The sequence below is a fragment of the Babylonia areolata genome, chromosome 12, assembly GCF_041734735.1.
Source record: "Babylonia areolata isolate BAREFJ2019XMU chromosome 12, ASM4173473v1, whole genome shotgun sequence".
Taxonomy (NCBI): domain Eukaryota; kingdom Metazoa; phylum Mollusca; class Gastropoda; order Neogastropoda; family Buccinidae; genus Babylonia; species Babylonia areolata.
The window spans coordinates 7,290,855-7,305,781 of NC_134887.1; the positions used below are offsets into that span (position 1 = coordinate 7,290,855).

The 14,927-nt window shown below is 43.7% G+C and overlaps 1 protein-coding gene across 1 annotated transcript in view; it reads right to left on the bottom strand.

The window, feature by feature from the left end:
* Positions 1 to 7,887: 7,887 nt before the first annotated feature.
* LOC143288264 (protein unc-93 homolog A-like) overlaps positions 7,888 to 14,927 on the bottom strand; it is a 102,600-nt gene continuing 95,560 nt past the window's right edge. Inside the window, exons 6-7 of the mRNA XM_076596612.1 lie at positions 14,235 to 14,502; positions 7,888 to 8,133 (exon numbers count right to left, since the gene is read on the bottom strand). Coding sequence (XP_076452727.1) covers positions 7,904 to 8,133; positions 14,235 to 14,502 — 498 coding nt within the window. The 3' untranslated portion in view covers positions 7,888 to 7,903. The remainder of the gene's footprint in view (positions 8,134 to 14,234; positions 14,503 to 14,927) is intronic.

Here is a 14,927-nt window from a genome sequence, read left to right on the forward strand (position 1 = left end):
TGGGCCTGCCTCGTTTCCATCTATGTGGGTTTTTTTGTTTTTCTTTTTGTCTATGGATTCTTGAACATGCTTGGTGATTTGTTGTTGTTGTTGTTGTTGTTTGTTTGTTTTTTTTGTTTCACAGTATATGAATTGACTGTGTTGGGATATGTTGATGTTTCGTGATATTGTCAGATTCCTGAACTGAGACTGACTAATTTTACTGATTTTTGTGTGTGTGTGAGAGAGAGAGAGAGAGTGTGTTGTGTTGTGTGTGTGTGTGTGTGTGTGTGTGTGTGTGTGTGTGCTGAATTCCCTTTGAATGTGAAAGTGTGAATCAAATTAATGAACTATCAGTATCACCTCACTTGGTGTTTGATGGTTAGAAATAGACTGATTCAAAAATGATTGTAAATAATTGACTGACTGGAAAAAAAATATATTGCGGTAGTTGTTTTGTTGTTGTTGTTGTTTCAAATCGATTGATAAAACATAGTTTGAAATTGACTGATTGAAAAGAAAAGAAAAGAAAAAAGAAATGTTGTATTAGCAGGTAGAATTGACATCCTTACTCAAACTATGAGCTGGCATTCTTCTTCATTACATTTTCGTGTCCAACATGTTTATGAAATGTAGTAGACTTGAGGTATTTTTGATACCAGTTGGCTTGTGAACTTGAAATAGTCTGTTTATATGTGGGTGGGGAAAAAAAAGGAAGTTTGGTGTTACATATACTGTACCATGTCAAACTGATGCAAACTAGGCCTATCGGTTTGCTCTGCTTGGCCAAATTTCGCGCGGCTAACAGTGAAAAGACGAGCCGTCTTGCCCGGTCCGCTCTTAGCCAATCAAACGCCTCTAAAAGGGAAAAAAAGGAAGCTTTAATTGACGAGAAGAACAAGCAGTGGCGTGATGTCTGTGGTTTATGTGCTGTGACTGTCAGCTGTCTCCTTGCTGGCCTTGCTACACAGAGAAGCCTAGCGGAAGGGAAGCAAATGCCTCATGCCATCATTATATACACCTCAGAAAAAGGCCAAATATGTTGGCTTTGGGTGTGATGCTGAGAGACTGATGATTCAGATTGATTTTTTGACGGACGTTATTGATGTTTGTGATATATAACAAAAACTGTGGGAACTGGGTAAGATATTACAGTGCAGTGTATTATATCATCATTATTATTATGATTATTGTTGTTCTTTTTGTTATTATAATTGTTATTATTATTATCACCATTATTGTCAGTATCCCAATATGGACCCATGCAGTTGGCTAGACTATAAGCAACAGTGCCAAACTGTTATTATCATGATTATTTTCCTACTTTTTTGTTGTTGTTGTGTGTGCATGGTTTTGTTTGCATTACTGAACCTCCCACAAGGCTTACGTCAAAGAACCCACAACAAAAAGAGAGTTCTCCCTGGCAGGCAAAATTCCATGCATAGAAATGTGCTATGGCTGAAATATAATACAACACAGTTCAGTTTTGTGTTACATGTCATACGCTTCAACCTGTAGGGTGATTAGTGCTTTGGAATGGCTTGATAATTGTGCTCATGATGATTATGATCATGGGTGGTGCTATGATTGCAGGAGATTTGGTGGTTGTTGTTGTTGTTTTTTTCTTAGTATTTAACAAGAGTCAAGAAACACCCCAAGCATTCTTTGATTATTTATTAAATCTTTTTTTTTCTTCTTCTTCTTATTCATGTTTATTGTTTTGTTTGCTTTCTCTCCCAATCATTGTGATGATTTCATGAATACACCTCATAGAAATATAATTCGCAGATTGACAAAATGAAGACTCTTTTCAGATAAAGATTTTTTTTTTTTTTTTTTTTTTTTTTTTTTTTTTTTTAATCTGGGGGAAGGCTTTCAGCTCTTGATTTCCCTCCCCTCCCAGGTTTGAATGGGAACTTTGACTTCGGGTTGGGGGAAGTTTTAAGGCTTTTAGCTCTTGATTTTCCTCCGCTCCCAGGTTTGAATGGGAACTTTGACTTCGGGTTGGGGGAAGTTTTATAGCGACAGAAGGAGAGGACTGGGCCCCCGTGTCTTCTAATGCTGAGCACAGTGGGTACCTTTAATCTTTTTTTCTTTTTTTTCTTTTTTTAATTTGTGTTCAATCTTCCTCTGTCTTCGTTCGTTCAGTGAAGTTGTTGAGAGAAGAAGTAGTGATCATGGGTGATGATGATGATGATGATGGTGATACCGACATTGCTGTATGTATTGTTCAGATAGGTTGGTCAAGCTCAGGACTATGAATATATTTGCTTGGTGGTGATGTTCGTGTCTGTTATCATTATCGTTATGCCCTTTTCTTTTTTTTTCTTTTTGGTTTGTTTTGGGTTGTTTTGTTTTTTTTATCTTCCTTGCCAGGCTCAATTTAATTGTAGTTGCTTGTTTGTGTTTTTATTTTCTTCATCGTGGAAGAGAATTTTACTTTACTTTTTAACTAAAACGTTGGGCAGGGTGAGGGGGCAGATAAGACTGGTAGTTGAGGTAATTATCTTCATCATATCAACCATTGTGGTCGTCCTTTCCATGTGCGCTCGTCATGTGTTCAGTGTGAGATCTTTGTTTTTGAAAGTCAGGTGTAATTTATTTGTTGAAAGTCATGTGTAATGATAAGAATAAAAATAAGGAATTGCATATTGAAAACACCCTCTCTGTTTCGAAAATGTATTTTTGTCCCAAGTTTTTGTTGTTGTGTTGACTCTCTCTCTCTCTCTCTCTGTGTGTGTGTGTGTGTGTGTGTGTGTGCGCGCGCGCGCGCGTTTAAGTATATTTTGCTTTGGTATATTTTCAGGATTTTTTCCCTCTTCGTTTCCTCATACATAAAGGCAGATTGGAAAGAATTGAAGAGAATTACAGAATCAGCACGAGTTCTACTTCGTTTATATGACTCAAATTCTGTCATTGCGTAATTTCGTTTTCATTGCAGTAAATTCCTGTACATGGTAAATTGTTCACACATACATGTGTGACAAGGACAGACACACACACACACACACACACACACACACACAGTTTTGTCTTTGCTCCATCCTTCATTCAACTTCCTACAGACACATGCTCACACAGAACAGTTGAAGACGTTTTTGTGTGATGAACGTGTTATACACACTTTTAATTCACAAACATGTTCACAGACACACACAGATGCGTACACACATGCGTGTGCATACAAAATATTTAATGAACTGAGAGAGAGAGAGAGAGAGAGAGAGAGAGCAATTGATAATTTTTGTTCAGAAAAATGCTCACATGCCTGCAAGGATGCATACACGCATGCGTACAGACGCACGCACACACACACACACACACACGTGCACACACACACACGCACACAATAAGTAGGTATATGCACATACAAAACTTAAGACAAATGAAGGCTGCACAAGAATGGCAACAACATTGCCTTCTGTTTGTTGATCACGCTCTGCTGCACAGTAACGAGTGACATTAATATTATGACCTAACACTTTCTGAAGAGAGAGAGAGAGAGAGAGAGAGACTGGGTGTGCAATATCACCAGTTTCCAACCATCCGTGGGGACAAAAGGAAGAAACGAAGGATGGAGAGATATGAGAGATATACATAGAAAGACACAGAGACTGCACATACTGTATCAATGAGCAGGAACTAACCAACGAAAACAACAGAGCACACAGAGCATGTGCTACCGATACGACCAATGCAGACACCGAAGAAAGGAGACAGAGAGAGACTGCCCGTTTTGTTTGAGCGTCAGCTATGCTATAGTTTCAGTTTCAGTAGCTCAAGGAGGCGTCACTGCGTTCGGACATATCCATATACGCTACACCACATCTGCCAAGCAGATGCCTGACGAGCAGCGTAACCCAACGCGCTTAGTCAGGCCTTGAGGGAAAAAAAAAGGTGAATAAATAATAGATAAGCTTACACAAATAAATAAATAAATAATAACTATAATGTTAAAAAAAAAGAAGAAAAAAAAGGTAGGAGTAATAATAATGCTATAACAACCAGCCTTGGTGGTCTGGCCTTGTCATCTGCATGACAGGGTCCAGAATCCTTCCATCAGGATTGAGCAGATGTATGGCAGTCGTAATTAGGGATGCCAAAAGAAGAGGTACAAAGACAGCCTCAGGGCCAACCAGTAGTATGAGGACTGGTGGTTCTGGTTCACCTTGGTCTAAGACTCCATACTGCCCTAGGCTCCTTATGTACATAGAAACAGACAGACAGACATACATACACTCGTGTTTGTGCAGGACCAAAAACTTTTTGGTTGGAGCAAAAACTGCAGGAACTTGATCGTGTTATTAATGGCTGGTACTCTGGGTATTGCTTGTGCCCTAAGGCCCCAAATCAGACCCAGAGGGCCAGCAATGATTAATACAATCATATGCCTGCAGTCTGTATGTACATATGTATATATATGTAAGTTTCTATGTAGTTTGGAGGCTTAGGATCGAGGTGAGCCAGAACCGCCAGTCCTTATACCACTGTCCTGATTAATTAGGAATCGCGTGTTCTGGGTTTGAGGCAACGGTGGAACTGGCCCCTGGTATGTTTCAGGTACAGGGACTGGTGCGCGCGCGCGTGTGTGTGTGAAAAGAGAGAGAGAGAGAGAGAGTGTGTGTGTGTGTGTGTGTGTGCACGCGCACCCGATTGTGTGCATGAGTGAGTGTGAGAGAGTTTGTGTGTGTGTGTGTGTGTGTGTGAAAAAGTGATCGAATATGGGAGCGTGTTTCGCCTACAAAAAGGATCAGACTTGGCTAAAGGAGTGATACTCTACGTATGTTATTTATCAGATTGAGGAAATAAAGAGAAAAAACAAAAACAAAACCCATTCTGCAAATGAGTATCATAGTGTTATTAATCAACAATGACAACACAACCAACAGCAGAATAACAACAGTAGATTCAGTAACAATAGTAAAAGTTTGTTTTTGTTTTGTTTTTTGAATACATAGTAAAGAGTGGTAACTCTCTCCCTTCACAAGGTACACAACTTCAAGTCAGTGCTGCTTACGCTACCGATTCAGCTAGAAGTGTCTGGGGTTGTTCCAATGTACCTTTTATTTACCTGTGCGCTAGCTGAATCGGTAGCGTAAGCAGCACTGACTTGAAGTTGTGTGCCTTGTGAATGGAGAGAGTTACCCAACTCCTTACTATTAATTTTGTTAACCATTTCATCTCCTGGCCTGTTAAATTCCAATGTAAAGAGTGTTGTGAACACCTTCAACAACAGCAGCCACAGTAACAGCGATGATAACAGCAGTACAATGCATCACAAAACAACAACAAAAAACCCCACAATGTCAATAACAATATCACAATATCATTCATAATAATTCTAGTAATTGATAAACAACAACGAAGCTATCAACAGCAAATAAAAACCCAGTCACAACAGTATTCAAAACAGAAAAAATGACCGTATCACATTGTTAAGAACAACCACCAGCAAGTTGAATGATGTGGTAGGAATAGTAACCAAGACTTCTAATTCATTGTTGTTGTTTTTTTCCCTTTTCTTTTGTGTGTGTGTGTGTGTGTGTGTGTGTGCTCAAAATCACATGCTATTCTATCGCAAGTTCCCCAAGATGCTGTTGAAGAAAGGCGAACGAGATCGTCAAACAAGCTTGAGAGAACTGACTTTTTAGATTAAAAAAAAAAATTCATTCATGTATTATTTTTTGATAAAGAAAATATCGATTTGTAAGAAAATAACAATCGTTGCTGTCTTCTGATTCGTAGCACGCATGCAGGTTCTGCACGAACTTGACATTCACAAAGAAAAAAAAAATAACACACACCAAAAAACCGAACAAACAAAAAACCAATCACCAGTAAGTGATGAACAGACCTTAGTTTGATAAAACAGTTTTTGCTCACGTTTCACATAGACACCCGTGTTGTGATCACGGTCACTTCTGGTCGCTCGGCATGCAGGATCACATTCCAAACAGACCAACCGACAGTGGAGAGGGCGGGGGGGATGTGTTCGGGGCGGTTGGGAGGGAGTTGGGAAGTTGGTGGGGGTGGGGTGCAGGACAGAGGGGCAGTGGGGGTGGGGGTGGAGGTGCTTTGGGGGGGGGGGGGGGGGTGGAGGGGGGGCACCTCAGGTTTGAAAGTCGGACAGCAGACAAAAAAACCATGTTGTTAACAGCTCCCAGCCCGTCCGGGGAGGAAAGGTAGGTGGGTGGTGATGACGTGAGGGTGAGGTGGGTGTGGGTGGGGGGAGGGGGCATAGGGGGTGGAGAAGGGCTATTTCAGGGCTGATGGTCGCACACAGCAATATCGAGGACATATATGATTTTACATATATATGCACATTTTGGGTCAAAAAGATAAAGATAACATATTTCAGAATTCAACTCCATGATTATTTTGAGTGGAGAGAGAGAGAGAGAGAGACAAAGACAGAGAATGGAGAGAGAGACAGACAGAGACAGAAAGAGACAGAGGTCACTGAGAGAGGGAGAGGCATAGATACAGAGAGAGATAGAGACAGATACACACACACACACACACACACACACGCACACGCCAGAGAGAAGAAGAGATTGAGCCATTGGTTCACGGGACAGGACCAGCCCCGGGCTGTCTATAACATTATACACGCTGGTGATGTTTGGCGACGTAGTGACTAACAGTACCACCCTGCCACGGGCCGTAGTCAGGATTATTTTTGCCTTAAGGCAAGTTACCCTTGACAGGGTATAGGGACCCGCGGGTATAATTTACCTTGAAAGTTTTAATTATCTTCGTATTCAAGACACGCGCGGTGCACTCAGGCAGCTTTTAACTCACTCAGTACGGCCAGTCCTCTCTTCTCCTCTACACAGACCCCTCGGATGTCCAGTGGGTGTCTGAATGACCCAACCTTTAGCTTCTGTCGTCAGAATTGTGGTATTCTTTGTCAACATTCACCTCTTCAGTATAAGAGCCTTCCGCTTGCAATATTTTGATAGTGGTAATTGGGGTGAAACGCTGTTAACGTCGTCTCTTTCGCCGTTCGTATGGAGAGAGTTAACCCATCGTGTATGTTTAAAAATCCCAGGGATTTCCTTCTGCGCGTGCTCTTTTACATCTGACGGCACTACAGTTCCTTCCCTTCTTTCCTTTTTGTACACAATGGCGACAAACACAGTCTGGGGAGGAGCGGGGGACGGAGGGGGCCTGGGGAGGGGGGGTGGAGTGGGGGGGGTGGGGGTTGGGGGTGGAAGGGAAATATGAAGATTAACTAGAGGTGATGGAAGAGCACTGAACCTGAACCTATTTTGCACGTTGAAAGTGATGTTTCATTTCTTGTATGATACTAGTTCCAAATAATTACGTCCTCGTCGTCAGCATCATCGAACTATCGAGTGGCTTTTTCCTGTTCCTAAAACACGGTCTTACCACAAAGCACGTCTGTTTTCCTTTAAAAAAACAACAACAAAAAACAAAAAAAAAACAATGCTACAAGAGGATCCACCATGTTTACCTCTGCATCGTGGTCAGTCGGTCACCCTTGGCAGGTTACTAGTAAGGGCAGATTTGCCTTTGGGTTTGAAGACCCGCGGGTAAGGTAGACTCGAAGTGTTCCTGAATACCGGATACTGCTCACCCTCGGGCAGTTTGCCTTGCCTCATGTAAATTTGCCCGCTCGAGTGTTCCTGAGTACTAAATACTGCTTACCCTCGGGCAGTTTGCCTTGCCTCATGTAAATTTGCCCGCTCGAGTGTTCCTGAGTACTAAATACTGCTTACCCTCGGGTAGTTTGCTTTGCCCCATGTAGATCTTCCCCCTCCCTTTCCCCCCGCACCCCTCCTCCCCACACCTCCCCCTGAAGGTACAGCTTTTCCACGCAGGTACGATGGTCTCTTGAACACGGCACCCTGTAGGTAAGGTTGTACAGGGGCTGAAGATCTTGGGGAACAACCTCTGCAGGCTAGAGGGCCACTATGTCCTTGATATGCTGGCTCTGCAGCTGAACCTTCATCTCTATGACCGTGTAGAGGATCAGCGCCAAGGTCAAGGCCGCCGACAGGATGTAGACCTTGGTCTCCACGCACAGGAAGTAGCTGTAGCCGAACGCCATGGCACATCCGGTGGCGTGAAACATCCGGTAAGACGCGAAGGCCGCTTCCTGCTTGTGGCTGAACAGCACCCCAAACAGAGCTGCAACATTGTTGTTAGCGTTATAATTATGAGTGGAGTGATGGCCTAGAGGTAATGCGTCCCCTTAGGAAGCGAGAGAATCTGAGCGCGCTGGTTCGAATCATGGCTCAGCCGCCGATATTTTCTCCCCCTCACCTAGACCTTGAGTGGTGGTCTGGACGCTAGTCATTCGAATGACATGATAAACCGAGGTCCCGTGTGCAGCATGCACTTAGCGCACGTAAAAGAACCCACGGCAACGAAAAGATTGTTCCTGGCAAAATTCTGTAGAAAAATCCACTTTGATAGGAAAAAACAAATAAAAACTGCACGCAAGAAAAAAAAAAAAAAAAGGGTGGCGCTGTAGTGTAGCCATGTGCTCTCCCTGGGGAGAGCAGCCCGAATTTCACACAGAGAAATCTGTTGTGATAAAAAGAAATACAAATACATTTACAAATGACAATGATGATGATAAGTAAAAGTAGAAGCAGTTGTAGTCGTAGCAGCAGCAGCAGTAGCAGCAGCAGCAGTAGTAGTAGTAACAGCAGCAGCAGCAGTGGCAGTTGCAGCAGTGGTAGTAGTAGCAGTAGTAGTATTAGTGCTAATATAGAACAAATCTTCGGTCAGAAAACCAAGCTCTAAGCACTTCACAAAACACAGTCAGGTGCACAACAGGCTGCCTGCCTGGTATAGATTGTTTCAGCTTAAGTTTCAAAGAGGTGCGGACTGATCCATATACGCTGCATCCACATCTGCTATTGAAAACAAAAGAAGAGAGAATAAAAAGAGGAGCAGATGCCTGACACTTCGCATAAACCAGCAACACGCTAGTCAGAGAGTCGAATGACAGCTGGTTTTATGGCGCTCGTCATTCGTTTCCTGTTACCTGTGTCACTCAGTCAGGCTTCAGTCACACACACACACACACACACACACACACACACACACACACACACACACGCACGCACGCACACACACACACCTTTTGTTGCCGTGGGTTCTTTTACGTGCGATAAAACGCATGCTGCATACGGTCTATCGTTTCTTCCGAATGAATAGCGTCCAGATAACAGTTCTTACAGAGACCTCTGATTCTCTCGCCTCCCATGAGGCCGTACGCGTTGCCACCCTTAACAGAAAACCCGGTGGTTGATTCTGTGTGAGGTAATTAAAAGTGTGCTCTCAATTTTCGGGAAACGTAGTTTCAGGACTCAGTGTTGGATCCGCCGAGGTATAAATTAGAGCAGAGCTTGAACGAGTTTTCACTGAGGATCGGAACATCTAACACTGACACCGCCACCCAGGACGAAAAACAACACTTTAAGATGGGCAGCGAAATGGCTAGGGTGTTTTTGTGTGTGCGTGTTTGGTGGTTGTGATTCGAACATCGGAAGACAAGACCACTTAGATGCTTCAAGGACTTCCTGACAGCTTCCCTTGGGATCTGCAGGTATCCCCATCCTCGGGTGGGGGGGGGGAAGCCCTCACCACTAACTGCAGCGCCTGGCGACCGGCTGTGTGTGTGTGTGTGTGTGTGTGTGTGTGCGTGCGTGCGTGCGTGTGTGTCTGTGTGTGTGTGTGTGTGTGTGTGTGTGTGGGTGCGTGCGTGGTATCAGTATCATTATCAGTAACTCAAGGAGGCGTCACTGCGTTCGGTCAAATCCATATACGCTACACCACATCTGCCAAGCAGATGCCTGACCAGCAGCGTAACCCAACGCGCTTTGTCAGGCCTTGAGAAAAAATAAAATAAAATAAAATAAAATAAAAATAAGTAAATAAAAAAATTTTTAAAAAAAGTAAATAAAAAAATAAATGAAAAAAAAAAAAAGAAATAAAATAAATAACAATTTAAAAAAATTAAAATAAAATAAAGTAAAAATAAATAATAATAATAATAATAATAATAATAATAAATAAATAAATAAATAAATGAAAATAACATTTAAAAAAGAGAGAGATAAATACATAAAAAAATACTACTACTAATAATAATATTATTATTTAAAAGGCGTGGGAGTTCTGACGTTTGAGGAGAGGCGTCTTCAGGACCTTGACCGGAAGCACCAATCCCGCAGCGAGAGGGCACGAACAGGAACTATCACCTGTCATTACCTACCCCACAGTGGTGGTAGTGCGACCGCGTTTGTGCGTGTGGCTTTGGTGCCTCAGGTTCTGCACCACCCGTTCTAACTTTTCGCTGTCTCATCAAGTTTTTGCGCCTCATACATATTATTAGTAGTGGTTGTAGTTGTTTTTTTGTTTGGTTGGGTTTGTTTTTTTTTGGTTTTTTTTAATCTATTATTTATTCACTTTTTTTTTTCAAGGCCTGGCTAAGCGCGTTGGGTTACGCTGCTGGTCAGGCATCTGCTTGGCAGATGCGGTGTCGCCTATATGGATTTGTCCGAACGCAGTGACGCCTCCTTGAGCTACTGAAACTGAAAACTGAAACTGTCAGCGTTTTATCTGAGAGGCAACGGCAAACACCATCCATCAACCGCTCAACTGCTACTAATCTGTTGGAAGTCGGGAGTTATTGCCGTGCCCCCCCAAAACAGCATCATCCTTTAGCCCTCAGTTTCAGCTTCTCAAGAAGGCGTCACTGCGTTCGGACAAATCCATATGCGCTACACCACATCTGCTAGGCAGATGCCTGACCAGCAGCGTAACCCAACGATACTTGAGTGCATGCTTCTATATTAATTTTGTGTGCCTGTCAGACTGGATTTCGTTTTTACATGATTTTGCCAGAGGACAACATTCTCATTACCATGTGGGTTTTTTTTGTGGGTTTTTTTTTTTGGTGCGCCAAGTGCGTGCTGCAGACGGGACCTCGGTTTATCGTCTCATCCGAAAGACTAGACGCTGCAGTTTGATTTTTGCAGTGGGATTCGAACCCACACCCTCACAGACTCTCTGCTACTGGTGAGGGAATCTGGAGCTGGAAGCGGCACGATGAAACTTCACACTAATCAACTCTGCCGGGCGATGAGACCAGAGGGAAAGGTGACGTCATTTAGGTGACGTCATACACATAAACTGTCATCTGCCTGTCTGAGTGTGTACAATGTCCCTCGGATGAGACGATGAACCGAGGTCCCGTTTGCAGCACGCACTTGGCGCACTTAAAAAAACAAACAAAAAACCCAAAAAAACATGGTAACGAGAATGTTGTCCTCTGGCAAAATTATGTAAAAAGAAATCCAGTCTGATAAGTACACACATACAGGAGCATGCACTCACGTGCGTTGGGTTATGCTGCTGGTCAGGCATCTGCCTATAGTAGATGTGCTGTAGCCTATTTGGATTTGTCTGAACGTTTTTGTTTTGTTTGTTTTGTTGTTGTTTTTCGCGGGGCCTGACTAAGCGCGTTGGGTTTACGCTGCTGTTCAGGCATCTGCTTGGCAGATGTGATGTAGCAGATATGGATTTGACCGAACGCAGTGACGCCTCCTTGAGCTACTGACACTGATACTGATACTGATCAATGTCGCCCGTCGGGCCATGCTGGATGATAATAATTACAGTGACGTCGTTTGGGGATTAGTTTGTGGTTTTGTGTTCTAGCGATGGTGGTGATATATAACGGATATCGGAGGGGCTGGTGTCTCGTTGTTTTGAGGAAGGCGGCAGTATGGTTTAGACGCTCAGTTGCCAATACAGAGAGTCTGTGAGAGGTGTGGGTTCGAATCCCGCTCTCGCCCTTTCTCCCAAGTTTGACTGGAAAAATCAAACTGAGCGACAATGAAACACGTGGAAAGCATGCTACTGCAGACCTGGACCCTCCTTTATCTGCTAAATGACGTCACCTTCCTCTCTGGAAAAATCGCCTGGCACAATTAATTGGTGCAAAGTTCCACCGTGCCCCTTCCAGCTGCTCTCACCAGCAGCGTACCACAACCGCAGAAGCGTCGTCGCCAAACGGGTAACTGTTACCACCATCATGAATAATGAATGAATGAATGATATGGATATAATTATATATATATATATAGCGCCTATCCTCGGTCAGAGACCAAGCTCTAAGCAGCTTTACAATCACGAGGTCATTTGCACAACAGGCTGCCTTCCTGGGTAGAGCCAACAGACGGCTTGTCATTAGGGCGCTTCTCATTAGTTTCCTGTGTCGTTGAAATCAGATTTCAAGTTTCAAGTTTTAATTATCCTTTCACTCCTATTGGAGTATGGAGGATTACTGCAAAATAATATTTTCGAGCCCAGAACAAACATTTCCAAATACACAACAATGTCACATAAAAGTTGAGAAACCACAAATGTCTTTTAACTCCAAAAGTATAACTAGGCAACATTTGCAAATCTAATCATCTTACAGCTAAAATTACTTTTTTGTCTCCTTTGAGCATATTACAAAAATTAAAAACCGATTTTGGAGACAAATATTTTTTAGGAACATATCTATTTCGTAGCTGATCATAATTGGGACATTCCAATATAAAATGAAACTCATCACCAATCACAGACATGTTACAAACCTTACAAAGCCGTAACTCTCGTGGTATGCCTTTGTATCCCTGTTTCTATTTCCAGCTTATGATTACTACTTCGAAATCGGAAGAAGCTGAAAACGTAATTATCAGGCATTTGACTTATATATTTTTTTCTACCAAATCCACTTTTGAAATTTCAGGCACGCACATTAAACACGCTCAGACATGCATATGACATTTTATGTGTATGACCGTTTTCTTTATTTACTCCGCCACGTAGGCAAACATACTCCGTTTTCGGGGGTGTGCATGCTGGGTATGCTCTTGTTTCCCATAACCCACTGAACGCTGACATGGATAACAGGATCTTTAACATGGGTAGTTGATCTTCTGCGTGTGTATATTATACACATCAAGAGGGTTCAGGCACTAGCTGGTCTGCACATAATATTATGTTGACCTGGGAGATCGGAAAATTCCCCACCGTTTACCCACCAGACGCTGTTACCGAGATTCGAACCCGGGACCCTCAGATTAAAAGCCCAACGCTTTAACCACCCTGCTGCTACTGCGCCCGTCATCACTCTCCTACAGCCACATCGAACACCCCCCCCCACCCCACCCCCCGTCCCTCCTCCCCCCACCCACCTTCCCCGAATCCGCGCCTGTTGCAAACACCTGACACAATACACCGCAGCACAAATTAATCGGAATACCTGGGTCTGCCAGATAGAAATCAACCCCTCCCGAATATCATCGCCATTACTTGGAAACACACAAACCCCAAACAAATCCTCCTCCCCCCATCGCCCCCCCCCCCCCCCCCCCCCCCCATCGCCCGAATAATAATAAAAAATAAAATAAAATAAAAACCTCACCATGATATCCATCAGACTGTAACAGACGATAATCGCGACAAAGCAATTCAGTTGCAACTCGAAGCCGGCTTAATGACGTCATCCTCCCCCCCCCCCCCCCCCCCCACACACACACTCCCTGTCCCACCGCCGTCCACCCCCATCCCCAACCCCCACACCCTGACAACACGACATCGCAGCTAACGTAAACGTTTGTGTTGGCCCTGAGTTTGGCAAATCATGTCACACAGCCCAGAACACACAGCGCCAGTGTTATTGGAAACCACCACCACCCCCATCCCTCCTGTGACATCATTTTATTTTATCCATCAGGGACACGACCGTCACACACACACACACACGAAAACACAGACAGCCACATGCATACAGACACAAACACACACAGACAGACACACTCATACACAAGAAAACAATATCTCAACCTTAACTGTGTGTGTCTCTCTCTCCCTCACGCACACACACACACACACAAAACAATCAAAAAACAAACTAACAAACAGACAAACACACACACACACGCACGCACACACACACACACACACACACACACACACACACAGAGACACACACACCACAACAAAAAACACCACACCACATGACAACACTACATGCCACACCACACCACATCACACACAACACACATACCCACCCACCCACACCACAACACACACACACACACACAAAACACCAACCCACCTACCCCCCCCCCCCCCCCCACACACACACACACACAACACACAAACAACGATAAAAAAACACACGCACACCCACAAACCCCAAAACACCACCACTCAACTGTAACTCTGAGTCTGCCAGATGGCATCGCACAATCCCAGGCACCCGGCGACTACATAGAAGTTGGGGATGTCGTACGGCTTGGGCCGCCACAGCGCCAGGACGATCAGGAGGCCGGCGTTGAAGGTGGCGCCCGCCGCGATGAAGGCGAAGCGCTTGATGTGCCTGGACACGTAGCCAATGGACAGCGAAGACACGGCGCTGGCGGCCCCGAAGCAGATGAGGATGGGCCCGATGTTCTTGAAGCCCAGCGTGCAGCTCACGTAGGACTGTTTGTTGAGTTTGAGTTTGAGACAGAGATTAAAAAAAAAAAAAAAAAAAAAAAAGGAATGAAATTTGAATCGTATGAAATGAAATGAAAATCATAATCCTTTTCCTTTTTTTTTTTTTTTTTTGCTTTTTTTTTTCCTCCCCCGGCCGACTGCTGCATGCAAAAAGAGGCGAGGCAGGAATTTACTTACTGAGACATATTGGGAATGGGTGAGGGATCGATGGATTGGTGGGTGAGAGGGGGCGCTTTTTGTGTGTGTGTGTGTGGGGGGGGGGGTGAATGTAGGTACCCATGTCAGTTCTTCAAATCGGTAAAACAAAAAAAAAATTAATCAGAATTATGTTTTAAAAGGTCAGTTAATTATAATATCGTCAAAACGGGCAAAAAACAAACCATGTACATATCTAGGCGCACACACACACA